The 16,033-nt window shown below is 47.0% G+C and overlaps 1 protein-coding gene across 2 annotated transcripts in view; it reads right to left on the reverse strand.

Moving 5' to 3' along the window:
* Nucleotides 1-14,530, reverse strand: part of tbc1d23 (TBC1 domain family, member 23) — a 35,262-nt gene extending 20,732 nt beyond the window's left edge. Inside the window, exons 1-3 of one of the 2 annotated variants that reach the window (XM_088912829.1) lie at nt 14,426-14,530; nt 7,242-7,353; nt 4,748-4,853 (exon numbers count right to left, since the gene is read on the reverse strand). In XM_088912829.1, the coding sequence (XP_088768955.1) occupies nt 4,748-4,853; nt 7,242-7,353; nt 14,426-14,463 (256 nt within the window). In that variant the 5' untranslated portion in view covers nt 14,464-14,530. The remainder of the gene's footprint in view (nt 1-4,747; nt 4,854-7,241; nt 7,354-14,425) is intronic. The other variant, XM_088912830.1, reaches the window with a different exon arrangement.
* Nucleotides 14,531-16,033: the final 1,503 nt, after the last annotated feature.

Raw genomic sequence — 16,033 nt, forward strand, 5'->3', positions numbered from 1 at the left:
GGGTTGGGCGGCCAGTTGACCTTGGACCCCTAGAGGTGTTTTTTCTCCTTACTGAGGAGTTTTTGGTTCCTCTCCTCCGTTGTCTTCTGGTCTTTTCTGTTCTGTATGCACAACATGTATGGTCACTTGCATTGTTAAGCGCCTTGGGGCAACCTTGTTGTGAAAAGCGCTATATGAAAATAAATTGAATTGAATTGTTGAGTACGTCTCTCTGGCCTTCACGGGAGAGAGGAGCTCACTCTGCCACAGGTGCTCATTCTTCACCAGAAGATGCAGGAAAAACGCAGAAAGTCAAGCGTGCTGGAAAGGGCTCTGTGGTTCTACCCGAAACAGGCAGCACCTTGTGTCACACGTACCACCCTGGCGCTGCACGGCCACTGTCCGCCAAGCCAGTGACCCTGACCGGTTTTCTCGCACTGCTGGCTCATGGGATTGCCAGCTTCAAAGACTGTGTGGCTGCTACGGTCCTTGGTTGGAGTGTTATTCTTTTTTTTTTCTAATTGCTTTCTCCTCTTTTCCCAGGTGTTGCCAATTAATTAGGTAGATGAGGTGGGAGGCATTTAAAAGGGGAAGACGACATAGGGGGGCCCTGAGAGATCGGATATAGGGGAACGGAGATAGTTGAGGGGTGAGTGGTTTTTGGGATGGGGAAAGACGTGTTGTATGTTTCTTTTTATTTTGGTTTTGGTTTGGTTAGTTAGTGTAGATAGGTGTAGAATGTGGAAGACTTGTTTTGTGGTACTGCTTTATTGTTTAGGCATGACCACTTTTTTTCCCCGGTTCTAGTCTATTTAGTTTGCTTTTTTTTATATTAAGTTAGCTTTGCTTGGGGTTTTTCTTTTTTTTTTCATCCCCCTCCCGATTTGAATACAAACGTCGACCTCTGGTTCCCTGGATCTGCGATGATAATAAAATGGATCTGTTTTCCCAGGGGAATCCGATCTCTCAGGTGTTCTTTTGATGTTGTGGCTTTTGGTCAAACCCTAGACAAGGTCGTAACAGTTTCTGGTTGCTGGTGCAGTGCTGCCGCCTCTCTGGGACATAGAGGCTCATTTTCATCAAGCCCTGATCTGCTTTTAAGTCTCTTATGCACAGAATTGCACTTTTTGGTCTTGTGATCTACACTCCCCTGGCGTTGGGCTGGCAATGTCAAATGACAGCGGTCTGGCCTGCTGCCACAGAGGCCCTGGTATCGGCGCATCAGGGCTCAATGCCTCTCCTCTCACTCCCCCGCCAACATCTTTCTCCATCACCGCCGTCACACTGAGCAAAGCAGAGACGGCGCAGATTTCCCGATTATTATTTAATTGTTCTGGTCTGTACTGTGCACGTTGGGTGAAAGTGTTGTCTTTGTACTGTTGAAAGCAGAGACGGAGCAGATTTCCTGACTGCACAGAACCCTCCACTGAGCACAGACTAACAGTCAGTTATTATTATTTATTGTGCTGGTCTGTACTGTGCACATTAAGTGAAAGCGTTGTCTTTTGTACTGTACACATCCCGAAAGAACAGAGCGGATACATGTACATATGTATCCTATGGAGGATCTACGTGGTGCTTTGGAGGCTACCGACTGGGATGTGCTGTGCGAACCACATGGGGACGACATAGACAGCATGGTGGACTGTGTCACTGACTACATTAACTTCTGCGTAGACAACACCATCCCCACCAAAGAAATACACTGCTTTTCCAATAACAAACCCTAGATCACCAGCGACCTGAAGGCTCCTCTGAATGACAAGAAGAGAGCCTTTAGGAGGGGGGATAAGGAAGAGGTCAAGCGTGTACAGAGGGAACTAAAGCAGAAGTTAAGAGAGAGCAAGGACGCCTACAGGAGGAAGGTAGAGGACAAGCTGCAAAGGAATAGGGTGAGAGATGTATGGAGCAGCATGAGAGAGAGGGGAACCTGGAGGAACCTGGATATGGCCAACGAGTTGAACCAGTTTTTTAACAGGTTTGATTCAGGGCCCTCTGTGGCTCAACACCCATCCCCCCACAGCCACACGCTCCCTAACCCTTCACAGCTGCGACTGCCCAACACCTCCTCCATCCCCCCACAATCATGGCCGCCTACAGCTACAACCCCCAACAGCTACTCACCCCCCCATCCCCCACAGCTGCCATTTTTCAACACCTCCGCCATTAACACCTGCAGCACTGACAGCGCTATGAGCACCATCCCCTAGGCCAGGCTGACCATCACGGCTGACCAGGTGAAGAAGGAGCTGAAGAGGCTGCACCAGGGTAAGGCCACAGGACCAGGCAACGTCTGTCCCAGAGTTCTGAGGGCCTGTGCTGATCAGCTGAGCAGAGCGCTCCAGCGACTGTTCAACCTGAGCCTGTGCTTGGAGAGAGTCCCTGTGCTCTGGAAGACATCATGCCTGGTCCTGGTACCAAAGAAAGGGCGCCCCTCTGTCCTCAATGACTACAGATTAGTTGCACTGACTTCTCACATCATGAAGACACTGGACACTGGACACTGGAGAGGCTGGTCTTATCCCACCTGAGACCCCTGGTTAGCTCATCACTGGACACCCTATAGTTCGCCTACCAGCCCAGTGTTGGTGTGGAGGATGCGATCAACTACATGCTGCAAAGGGCCTACTCACACCTGGATAAGGCTGGCAACACCGTAAGGATCATGTTTTTCGACTTCTCCAGTGCCTTCAATACCATCCAACCCTTACTTCTAAGGAGGAAGCTGGAGGAGATGCAAGTCGATGCCTCCATGATCTCGTGGATCACTGACTACCTGACAGGCAGACCACAGTCTGTGAGACTTCAGAACTGTGTATCTGAACAGGTAGTGAGTAACACAGGGGCTCCTCACGGGACGGTTCTTTCTCCATTCCTCTTCACCCTCTATACTTCGGACTTTAAGTACAACTCAAAGTCATGCCACCTGCAGAAGTTCTCAGATGACTCTGCAATTGTGGGATGTATCAAGGGTGGGCAGGAGGAGGAGTACAGAGGACTGGTCAGCAGCTTTGTGGAGTGGTGTGGGGAGAACCACTTGGAACTGAATGTAACAAAGACAAAGGACCTGGTGGTAGATTTCAGGAGGAAAAAGGTCAAACCAACTCCTGTCTACATCCATGGGAGTGGCGTGGACATGGTGGACTCGTACCTGGGAGTGCATATCGACGATAGACTGGAATGGTCTAAGAACATCGAGGCCATCTATAAGAAGGGACAGAGCCGACTTTACTTCTTGAGGAGGCTCAGGTCCTTCAATGTGTGTAGTAAGATGCTACACATGTTCTATCAGTCGGTGGTAGCGAGCGCCATTTTCTACGCAGCGGTATGCTGGGGCCTTGGGATTTGAGCAGTGGATTCTAAAAGGCTGAACAAGCTCATCAGGAGAGCAAGCTCTGTCATTGGGTCTGACCTGGACCCCTTGGAGGTAGTGGCTGAGAGGAGAATGGTGTCCAAACTAGAGGCCATCATGGACAACGTCTCCCATCCCCTCTATGACAGGCTTGTAGAAATGAAGAGCACGTTCGGCAATAGACTGATTCATCCATGGTGCGACAGGGAGCGCTACAGGAGGTCATTCTTGCCTTCTGCCATAAGACTGTACAACGCATCCACCTTGCGTCTGGGCAGAGGCAACATTGACAGTGACCTGTTTCTGGACTGAACAGTAAACGGCTATATCTGTTCTTTTTCTTTTCCCGTTTACAACCGTTTTTTGTGCAATATATGCCAGGGACCCGTGCAATACATTTATATATATATATCTATATTTACATCTATATTTATATTCATATGTGCAATACGATTTTTCTGCGTACTGTTCTGTTCTAGTTTGTTCTTTGTGTATTCTGGACTGTGAGTATCTTTTTTTAGTGCACCCCTCACTGTAGTGATTGTATTGTATGTATTGTATTATTATTATTGTATCATTCATTACACTGTGGCTGTGTTGTCTGTGTTAAGCTGCTATTGCACTGCGATTTCCCTCACAGGATCAATAAAGTATCTATCTATCTACATAGGGCACTCCCCTCTCTCAGTCAAAAAGCTCCCGTAGATCCAAGCGCATGTATCCAACGAGATTTCATGCTTACTTGTTTGGTCAAGACAAATGACCAGATACACTGGCCATCATCAGGGTATACCATGAAAAAGAACATTTGTACATGCGGCGTTAAACAGGATAGAATATAATTCTGCTTTCAAAAACAAACTTTGTGTTCTGGCGAACTGCAGTCTGAGGTTGCAGCCTGGCCTCCCTAAATTTCTGCCTTAACTCAGATGAAGTTATCTCTCGCCCTTCTACCTGCTCTGCTGTGGTCGTGAGGCTGCTGGCGCAGAACCCACAGCTCAGTACCCAGGAGAGACCTGCACTGCAGTGGGTGGATGAACTGGGTACCCCGTTCTATACAGTTCCTTGAAAAAAGTATTCACGCCCTTTCAGACTTTCTGAGGTTTTGCATATTTTCGTCACCGATTGTTGGCAGAGCTTAATGTGGGTCCCAGGGGTATATAAAATGAGGCTAAGATAAAACACCAAAGTTAGGTGCTTGGTTTATGTATGTTTCATGTTGTTAAAGTTAGTTTGTATATGGAACATCTGAAAACTCTGCGCTGAACTGTACAGTTCCAGGATTGAGCTGTTCTTAACTGAACAGTTAAGTGCTTTTATAACTTTACCGCACAGTAACAGTCTCCAAGGGCGAGATACAGCACTGCTCATCCCAGGGCCCCGATGAGCACCCAGCCTGACGAAGAGATGACTCACCAATCAGCTGCTGGCACCTGTTGTGAATGAGAGTCTGCTCGGGCAGGTCTAGTGAGCCATCCCATGAGGCCAGGCTGTCTCCCTTCCCCGCCACATTCAGTGCGATCTGACCAGGCACAAAGAAGAGAGTGTGAACCACAGACAGAATAACCTCAGAATCAAACAATGGGTCTGGGGGTGCTGGGAACTGAAATACTGCGATTACTTCAAATTCATATACAAAAGAGGTACTATTTCTCCTGACAAAGTAAACCACGATAAGTCACTGATAACTGGATTGATTTACTGATTTCTGATGATGATTATTTAGAAGATGAATAAGGAAAAAGTACTCTAATCGGGACTGATCCACACGCAGTTTATTTGTAATTCCACACATTACTGCACAGTTTCAGATGGCAGTGAAAATGGCTGTTTAATCCAGTTTAAGCAAAAACAACTGGCAACAAAATCACAGCATGAGTTGATCTCGCATTTCAAAAGGACTTACATCCCAGGAGTTCACAGCGAAAGGCAGATTTCCTAATACTAACCTTGCTGCTGAGCTGCCCTGCAGCCAGACCACTGAGTCATTTGCTCAGTCCAATTTTATACAGCTATTTGCATAAAAGGAACAGTTTCTACTTCCCTTGCTACACATTTCCCTTCCAAACATTTTAATTAAAAAAAAATATCGCTTGCTTAATAATTCAACCTCCTGTTATGTAAATATATTGCATTCCCATGGTATATACTGTATTTCAAATTTACACAGCCTGCAGAATCACCCTGCTCCTTAAGGATGTGATTTAGCCACCTGCACAAGGGTCTCACCCTCCATGTGCCCCTGACCTGAGATTTTCCACTTCCAGTCCCAGAATTCCCATAGTGAAAACAGGTTGGGGCTCCTGGGCTTGAGTTTTAAAATCACACCTTTGACAAACCAGAGCTTCAGATTCCAGATCCAGTGTAGCACAACGTACAGTAAGTCAGAGCCCGGGTGACTAATAACGGATGATCTGAAACTATAAACCATCCCATCGCTGTGTGTTAGTCTTTCGCTTTCTGGGAATGCCGAGACAGGAACTGCAGGTCTGTGGAAACAGGACTCTAATAGAGACTGCACACAGGGAGCTGCCTGCTTCTGTAAACAGAGCCACGGGCTGAGAATTTCTCTCTGTGAGGTCCGCTGCCTGCTATGAGGAACAGCAGAAAGAGGGATGCACAACTGCAGAGTTACTGCTCGGTCTTCGTAGTCCATGCAACAAAGGTAGGCTTTGCTCTCCCCAAGAGAAACGAGATATGACTGCAGGATCGCAGACATATAGAAAACACAGAGCAACACCACACTCTTCAGTCCTGTCAGCTGACTGGAGACAGGACTTGGCAAAACGAAAGCATTTTCAAGCACAACCTTGCAGCTATAGAAAGCGCAACCCAGAGCCAAACAGGACAGCCAAAGAAAATACAAGGACAGGGCATTTTCATTATTTCCCCTGGCAGTTCAAAATTTTAAAACATGCTTTATTAATAGATGACATATACATAGACGCACTGGGGCCCAAAGACTCAAATGTGAACTCATATTCAACCTGATACACATAGCCCTCCTATCTAAGGTCCTAATTACCAAGTTACTCTAGGAACTTGTTACTCTCTTAGCAGGTCAAAATTAATACCCCCACTTTAAGTTATTAGTGTAATCTAAACAATCGGGTGGATTAGGGTAAGTGCATCCGTAAAGTCAACAAACATAGCTTTGCCTGCATGAGCTATAGAAGAGAATTCTGGTATAGAACGCCTGTGGTTCCCTGCCATTCATTCACAAGCTGCAATGAATGAACGTCATTCGATATTGAAAAATACAAAGGATCGCTCTTGCTCACACCTCACACCTAGGAGGATAATAGAACCACTAAATGGATAAATTTGGGTGCGGGTGCTGCTCAAGGTAGCCTGAAAATGCTCAGGGAAGAACATACATTGAGCTGTTTCCCCTTAATGTTGTGCCACAATGATTACATTTCAACTACGATAAAATGTCTAAAAACAGGCTCCTATTTTATTACTGATTCCAATCCCCTATTATTATAATGAGATGGGCCAGTCGGATGGCTTTGTGCCGTGCTGATGGCAGACCCTGGCAGATGTCCAGGAGCTTTTTTAATGGTCACATTTAAAAAAAAAGTAGAAAAGCAGACGTAGGCCTACAAAATTACTTAACCATCAATAACATCTAGTGTGTTCTTCAGACTAGGCCCACATGTTGTCTGTATAAAGTCAATGCAAGAGATGAATCCCTCAGGAAGCAGAGGATTCTGGGTAGCCGCCCTGCACTCACCAACATGATGGATTTTGATTGGCTATTGAGTTGGCTGCTGTTGGTGTATTTACCATCTCTCACCTACCCCATTGTAAAGAGCAGTCCGGCGCACAAGAAGCATATTTAGCCAGTGCTGGTATAAATAGTTTTGCTGTCTGGTTTTGCGCCCTCTCCAGTCAGCCCACTGCTCACCTTCCAGATCTTGGCCCTCTGTGTGGTGGGAAGCTCTCGGCCCTGGATGATGTTCCTCACTGTCTCCAGGTCACAGCCGCCAGAGTCCAGAGCCTCCGCCAGCTCCCGGTCCCTGAGAGAGGGCAGAGAGGGAAACACAGGGTCATCATGGAGCCGGTCCTCACCACCAGCTTTCGTGCCTGGTGTATCCCTGAAGCCTGAGGCCCACTCCTAGTTTTTCAATTCCAAATGCCTTTTGAACTTCTCTTTTTAAAAATTTTTGATCCTCAATCCCATTGACAACAGGCATTCCCCAATTCCTGTCAGCTCCGGTAACAACAACATGAAACTGAACAGGAACAGATACAGAAGGCCTCATTCCAGTCCCACATTTAACACAATCCGGTCGTCTTGAAACTGCCAATTATGTGCGGAAAGAAAACGCGCCCGACTCACACCTTCATTCTGCCAGAATAAATACAGTGGCTATCAAAAGTATTCATCCCCCTTGGACTTTTAAATTTGACTGTGTTACAATATAGAATCACAATGTATTTAACTGGGATTTATTGCTCTCGATCAACACAACACACTCAGAATGAAAACAGAAAATAACTGATTGCATAAGTACTCACCCCCTTTTACTATGACACACCTAAAATGGCTCTGGCGCAAACAAATGTCTTTGGAAGTCACATCATTTGTAGAATGGAGTACACCTGTGTGCAATTAGGGTGTTTCACGTGAGCTCATGATCAATATCCCCTTCTCTGGGAGGTCCCACAAGTTGATTAGTACAGCTCCTAACAAAAACTACATCATGAAGACAAGAGGACTTTCAAAGTAAATCTGGGATAGGGTTAGAGAGCCAAATTTTTTAGAATTTCTTTTCAAACTCTGACACTTCACGTTTTCTATCAGTCAATGGCAAAAGCTCTCCGTTAAATTATGATTCTATATTAAAACACAATTAAAAAGTAAAAAGGTCCAAAGGGGGTGAATACTTTTGACAGCCACTTCAACATGTTGTAAACAGGCCTGTTTCTTACAAAAAAGAAGAAACAATATGGGTGGCGTCATGGCTGACCACTTGGCAGTGATATTTTTGACACAAGGTATTGCCCCACAGTTGGGAGGAACAGATACTAGACAAAGTGCAAAATCCCAGCTCCCGGAGAGGAGGAAGGAGGTCGAAGTCCCCGTCGTCTCCGGCCTCTCCTGCAGCACCTTCATACTTTGAACAGACAGACCCGGGCCGCCAGCTCACAACAGGAAGTGAGCCAAGAGGACGCCCATATCAGCACTGCCCGTCCTGCTGAGAAAACTGCGCTTAATAACTAATCTCAGACTCTACACAAGTATGGGGGTAATCAGATCAGCCCAGTTCATCACTGGAGTACTGCTCCCCTCTACTGTGAATATTTTTACAACTCGCTGTCTCAGGAAGGCTGGCAGTATCGCTAAGGACAACAATCATCCTGGTTTCTCACTTTTCTCTCCCCTTCCCTCTGGTAAGCGATACAGGAGCATAAAGGCACGAACCTCCAGATTGAGAGACAGTTTCTTCCCATATGCTGTCAAATTACTGACCTCTACCCCTGCCACTGAGTAAACTCATCTACATTACTACACCTACATTACTACTCACACTGATGTGTTTTTTTCTCTTCTCACACTGCGGGTGCTGACTAGCTTTTTAAAGTTGTATTTATTTAACTCGTCGTTGTTGTTGTAGCTGCTGTTCTTGTGTGTGATTCCTTAATGTCGTTGTATGGGAGCATCCATGCAAATAAGCGTTTCGTTGCACTTGTGCATCTGACACATAAACTGAACTGGAATGAACTGAATCCTATCCAGGATTCAGAGACGGGCAAGTCCACCTCCTTCGTGGGTCACAGGGACATGTAGTTTTCATTCCAGTTCCAGACGAAATTACTGAATCGAACTGATTATTTGGATAAGTCCAATCACATGTTCTTATGCTTTCGTTGCAAATTAAAAAGCCAGAAAACTTGCAGCTCAGGTCAAAGAGCTGCCCATCCCTGATGGACTAGCGTTCTCAGGGATTTACACCGCTCTGCTCTGCAAAGCCTTCTCTCTGGGAGGGAACAGGACTAAGCTGAGTGTGGTCATGCAGGAAGCACTTTATGCATTTTCATTTTCAGCCCTCTAAAACAGTGATAATCTTGCAGTTTTCAAGTCTTCTGCTATGATCACTACAAACACGGGGGGAAAACAACTGTCCCACTTATTCCTACTACAGAACTCTGGAATCCTAGTGAGACCTCGCCATCTTCTCAAGATTCACAACCCTGCGTTTCTTCCTTCCCAGGCTATTACTCAGTGTATATATATACACATCAAACAGAAACAAGAAATGGACTTCAATATTTCGAGCTTAATGTTAACAGCCAAGATTTCTGCGTGGCTATCTCAGTGTTTCAGGGCTCATCAAAACGTTCCGGCGTCACTATCAGGACAATCTGACGTGCAGCTGGCCCAGTATGAGTGGCCGGAGAGTAGTGGCCGCGAGGTGACCGCCACTGTAGACACCGAAGAGGCCCGCCAGCCCCCAAACGCCTGCCAGCGCCACGGGGCTTGAGAGATCCCAGGGCACACCCAAGACGGGCATCGACGGGCACCTCTGTAGCCCACCCACCGCAGAGACCAGGGCAGCTGGTACTCCTCGGTAGGGCCCCCACATTCAGGAGCCCTCAGTCGCTGGGGACAGTGCTCTCCAGGAGCATTTCAAAATGAACGTTCCTGAGGTTTATCCACAACTAATACTGTATTAAATTGATCAGCCCTGCCAGAGAAGAAACAGGAGAACCTCACGCACCGGTGCAGAGAAAAAACATGAATTGTCACAGTCTCATTTACAGATCTGGTGGTACTAATTACGGGCAAAACTGTGCCAAACATCACGTGTACCAGGATTTCATACACCTTTGTTCTTTGCTTCTAAAGCGAGCTGCTCAGCTGTGGTTTACCCACTGCCACCTCAAGCTTACTCTGAAATCAAAAGCTGCTGACTGTCATGGTCTGGAGAGGCAGAAGGTTTTTCTCTCTTCCATCCATCACAGCATCAGGATTTTTTTTGTTACATACCTGGTTTTTTAAAAACGATCTAGTACGTCATTTTAGGATTGGAGGCGCCTTTGAATTTCCATGGCAGCTGATTACCTAACTGGGTCAGCCTGAAAGCTGCAAAGCTAAATCCATGCACAGACCCCCAGGTAAATTATTTCTAACCCGAGCAATTTTTTCACGCATTGAAAAACATGGAGTCCAGCTCCTCTTGGTCTCCCTGTCCAGAGAGAGAAAACCTACTACCTTAGCACTGCAGGACTTGACTCTCCAGGTCCTTATATTTCACTCTGATACACTTCCTGTCCATCTGTCTGCAGTCACAGTTTGAACAAAACCTGTTCAAGAAATTGCTAAATTAAAGGAGAAATCGGAGTGAAACAAATACAAACTCGACAGAATCGCAATTCAGAACATTTCAGGTGAAAGGGTTGAGCAATGGTGATGCAGTGGTTAGCATTGCTGCCTTGTAGCCCTACAGCCCCGGGTTCAATTCCACACTGAGGTGCTATCTGTGTGGAGTTTGCATGTTCTCCATGTGTTAGCATGGGTTTCCTCTGGTTGCTCTGGCTTCATCCCACAGTCCAAAGACACACTGGTAGGTTAAACATTTTTTGGGGGGGGGAAACTGACCCTGGTGTGTGTGCGTGTCTGGGTGTACCCTGCAATGGACTGGTGTCTCGTCCAGGTGGTACCCTGCCTTGTGCCCGCTGCCTGCTGGAATAGGCTCTAGCTGCCCCCGCGACCCTGGAATGGAAGAAGCAGTATGAAAATGGACTGACTTCTAAATATCTCTGTAATGCCACACTGCCAGTTCACAAAAATCAGTCTGCGCAATGCAGCCTTCCAAACCAAGATACCAGCCTCTTTTACCCCCAGGAAGAGACATGCACCAGTAATTCCTTCAGTTACAGGTCCCATTCAGAAGTTTGATCTTGGATCCTCCTTCCTTGTTAAGTACTATGTGAACACTCAATAAAAGCACACCACATGCTTGATACCGAATAAATCAGACTTTCATAAATAGCTAATGTAGATTCATCATCATACAGCAGTGCTGGGGGGCTCAAAAAGGCAGCAAATCACCATCTCATCACGGCCGAATGCGAGCAGCGGAAAACATTTTGTGAAGGGTTCCGCTTATTATTTTAGGGCTGCTCAAGAAACATGTCGGACGCACACGGGAGCAGCCAGAGCCCTTTTTCGGAGTTGTGAGGTCGCTGGGGTTAGCGTTACTTCGCAGAATCGCACCGCTTTGAAACGGGGGGGAAGATGTGCAGGCCACGGATCACAGCCACCCACAGCCCTGTCGCCGCCTGGTTCCACCAGTCCCCTTCATTCAGAGGCTCAGTGGTTCCGGCTGGAATAACAGTGCACAGCCGCCTGGCAGAGAGGGGCTCTCTATATAGATTATTCTATAGCTGTTCATTAACCAGCTTCCCCCACGGCATCAATAAGCTCCCTTCAGGATGCTGAAGACACCGCAGCTACCGGAAAACAAAACAAAACAAAACCCTTTGAGAACTCTCGTGCGCTTTTAACTGTGACAGAGGCCACGCAATACGTCGAGCAGGTTTGGATCTTTTGCAATGCAAACCTGAGCTCCGACACACGTTTGGAAAGATGGCTTCCGCAGCTTTCATTAAAGAGATCAGGACGTTCCTTGCTCAAGCGCACATCCTGTTGTCAGGGAGCTCCTCGCCGGGTGCACGTGGTTCGGAAGAATGTCATGCTTCTTATCACCATCTAGGCACCTCAGGAATGCACCCCCGCAGCCCCATGACAGCACATCTCACATCGCAGCACACCCTCGCGTGACCTGGAAGCGTTACGGCTTGAAAAACAATTCGACACCAGCGTCAGTGCCGATGTCTTCAGGAGGAAATCTGGCCCTGAAGCAGTCCTCTGGGATGTTCATCCCATTCCGGATTTTATAGACTCATGTCGCATCTTGTGTTGCCAGCAGCCATATCACCCTGCAACTCACAACTGGCAACCCACTGAAGCTCAGTAGGTGTGAGCGTGGTCAGTACCTGGATGGGAGACCTCCTGGGAAAAACTAAAGTTGCTGCTGGAAGTGGTGTTAGTGGGGCCAGCAGGGGGCGCTCAACCTGCGGTCCATGTGGGTCCTAATGCCCCAGTATAGGGAAGGGGACACTATATTGTAAACAGGCGCCGTCCTTCGGATGAGATGTAAAACCGAGGTCCTGACTTTCTGTGGTCATTAAAAATCCCAGGGTGTTTCTCCATAAGAGTAGGGGTGTAACCCTGGCGTCCTGGCCAAAATTCCCCATTGGCCCTTACCAATCATGGCCTCCTAATAATCCCCATCTATGAATTGGCTTCATTACTCAGCTCTCCTCCCCACTGATAGCTGATGTGTGGTGAGCGTTCTGGCGCACTATGGCTGCCGTTGCATCATCCAGGTGGGGCTGCACAGTGGTGGTGGTGGAGGGGAGTCCCCATTACCTGTAAAGCGCTTTGAGTGTAGTGTCCAGAAAAGCACTATATAAGTGTAAGCAATTATTATTATTATTATTATCTTTCCTGTCGCCGACTAAAGAGATTCAGCTCCTATGCCGTGTCCGTGTAAGTCTGCGTCACTGCCCTTTTGGGCCAATACCAGAAAAACACAGCGCTGTAGCCAACAGGTTTACCATCATCAACATGAATAGACTCTAGAGTCGGAATACAATCTGCTTGTTACTTCTGTCACACGAGGTTAAATAATCTCGATTCAAATATTAACGATGTCCCACTCCTTACAGTGCTTTGTCCACACTAGTTTTATCGCAGTCAAATATTTCCATTCCCATAATAATCCCCCAGCCACAAACAAAACCCGCACCACACTCACACTGCCTTTCACGACAGTATCAGGTCACCACATTAGAGCAATCCACGCCCTCTGCTTTACTAACACCACCTTTTAGACTTAAACAAGCTTACAGCCTGGGGTGGAAGTGAACATCTGTACTTTCCCATCCCGGTGGAGACATTTGCGGAGTGACGCAAATAGTTCATTTTTTTTTAAATTAAAGCAGGAAGTGAAAAGTGTGACCCGCAACACGGCACAGCGTTATCGATAACGGCTAAACTGCACAGAAAAGAGACATGTTTTTGTCGCGCAAAGAGTCGTGTCAGCACCGCAGGGAAACGTCCTGTGATTGAGGTCAGCCGGGGGGGGGGGGACTTTTTTTTTTCTCGGGAGCTTCGAGGTCGATTCCCACAGATCATTCGTGAGAACCCACCCGCTGCCTCTCTCCGGGACACTGGACTGTTACATGATCATAGGAGATTACGGTGACAGAAAGAAGTAGATCTGTTTATAATCTAATTGGATAATGATAATACAACGAGCATTCAAGCAGGCTAGAAGAAACAAGAAAGAATCGCACTCCGCTCTCTCTCGGAAAGGGGAAGTGACACCGGAGAGCAGGGAGAGACAAATGAAGACCGTCCCAGAGAAATAACGGGGTACCAGGAAAAACGGGACACCCGCTAAACCGATGATAGGTCCATAAGTGTCAGATTTGTTGTTGAAAAAAGTATTTCAGCTCGCCAGCAGCTCACGATGAGCTTGCGAGTTTAGACACCCAACGCCGCGGTCACAAGGCTGTACGCTTTCCACTCGTTTCGAGACAATAATGAGGGGGTGAAGAGTCAGCGGGTGTCCACATGTGCGCTGTAGTCTAATATATGGCTGTCCTGGCTGTTGTTATAATTATGGCGATGCGCCTTACGGATCTCACGAAGATGCTCTCGATCCGAAATGGTCCGAAAACCAGACTCCGCGACCGGATAGCCCCACAGACCTGCGGCTACGATGGCCCCGGCCGCAAGCAGAAAAGAGAGTTTCGGCTACAGCCGCGACGGGAGGCTTAATCTTTCAGCCCCCCTGGATGGTTTCGGGAGATGTCCGTACGCAGCTCCCCGAAAGTCTTTCTCTCCACTGCGCCCAAGAAGGGAACTGGAATGTGTGACACCCCGCTCCATTGCACGGGCACCCCGACAAGCACAATCCCCTCTCCGTGAGAGAGACAGTTCCACCCCCCGTTCTCAGGGCCATGTTTCCCCGCAAAAAAGGACCCCCCAGCCACCTATCGCTGCTCTCTTACCAGCCGCCCTGGAGCACAGCCTCGCCAGCCTCCGCCATTGCAGTTGCAGTCCACGTCAAGCCTGCCGTAAATAGCAGCCTCCTGTCGTGAAGTAAACCTCTCGTATTTGCCCTGTCAAGAGACCGACACTGCCGCAAAACTGTGGCCAAACATTGACACTTGATGCTGTTTTGTAATGAGTAATTTGATTGCCCTCCAAAATAGCTATTCCTCATAATAATATACTATTCCCATAATAGCGTCCTAGTCCCAGACTTAAAATGCTACATTGCTGTCTTTTGTATGCAACGGTTATTCTACAACAACCATGCATAAACAGTATGTACAAACTATTGCTTTTATTCAGCTATAACAGTAGCACGGTATTTAAGTTTACTGTGTTTGTTGTACAAAGTTACAAAAATCACTGTTCATAGAGATAATACAGTATCTACATCTGTTATATTGAAAATCTAACTGCAGGTTTTAAGTTAACACCTTGCAGCTGTGGGGACCCGGGTTCAATTCCATCCCTTGGATGCCATTCGTGTGAACTTTGTGTGGGTTTCCTCCAGGTGCTCTGGTGTCCTCCCACAGTCCAAATGCATACCAGTAGATTATCTGGCCTTGTGTGAGTGTGTGCTTGTCTGTTTTTGTGTCATTATGCGCTGAGGCGATACTGTTGTGCCATCCAGGATGTGTCCTGCCTTGTGCCCATTGCTGGCTGGGACAGCCTCTGGCTCCCCAGCAACCCTGAATTGGATGAATTGGTTAGGAAATTGCTTGATTTTATCTTAATACAAATGGCAAATTGAAAAGCAAAGTTGATATTGGTGATCCATTCCAAGGTGTGGATATTCTGTAGAAAGGAATCGAATGATAAAGAGAATGGGGACGTCCAGGAGTACTTGCAAGTCTTTGCAAATTCTGGGGTTACATGACAGCAAAGTGTCCTGATCTCTTGGTTAGTGCCTTAAATAAGCAGCATTCAGCTGACTTGCACTGGGGAAACAGAGATGGGCCAGTGATCATCCCTCCTGATGTTCTAAAAAAATATAATTTGGTTAATTTTACATTTACAGAAACAAAGATATTTCTGTGTAAACAAATTCACTTACCATGTGAATTTGAAAGCTTGGTGTGTGACAGAACATTTGAATTTGTCAGGTGGTGGCTAAGGCCCAGAACTTATTATTTTTTTCATGTGTATAACCACCTTGATGATAGCTGGCATTTATTGTGAGCCAGCAGCCTCACTGCACAGCAGATCGGGTAGAGAAGTGAGAAACTGCCTCACCAGTTGAATGAGGTTGGGGGTTTCAGGTAGGCCAGACTGCAAAAACCCAGAACGGGATTTAAGCAGGGCACCACAGTTAACAGTGCTATTCCTACAGTCACACAAGACTTGTAGATGCTGAGCAGTTGGGACCACAGTTTAATGGAGAACAGTAAATCCTATAACACGTTATCCCATTAACATACTGGTCCACCAACACCACTTACAGCAGCAGTTTGTCTTCTAGGTCTCTTCCCCCACCAGGACCCACCAGGTTCAGCCTCATCTGGCTTCTGCCATCACATGAGGTGCCTTCATATCTTTATGCCAGACCAACATGAATAAAATAGCAC

The sequence above is a fragment of the Atractosteus spatula genome, chromosome 4 (genome assembly GCF_055471065.1).
Source record: "Atractosteus spatula isolate fAtrSpa1 chromosome 4, fAtrSpa1.hap1, whole genome shotgun sequence".
NCBI classification, from domain to species: Eukaryota; Metazoa; Chordata; class Actinopteri; order Semionotiformes; family Lepisosteidae; genus Atractosteus; species Atractosteus spatula.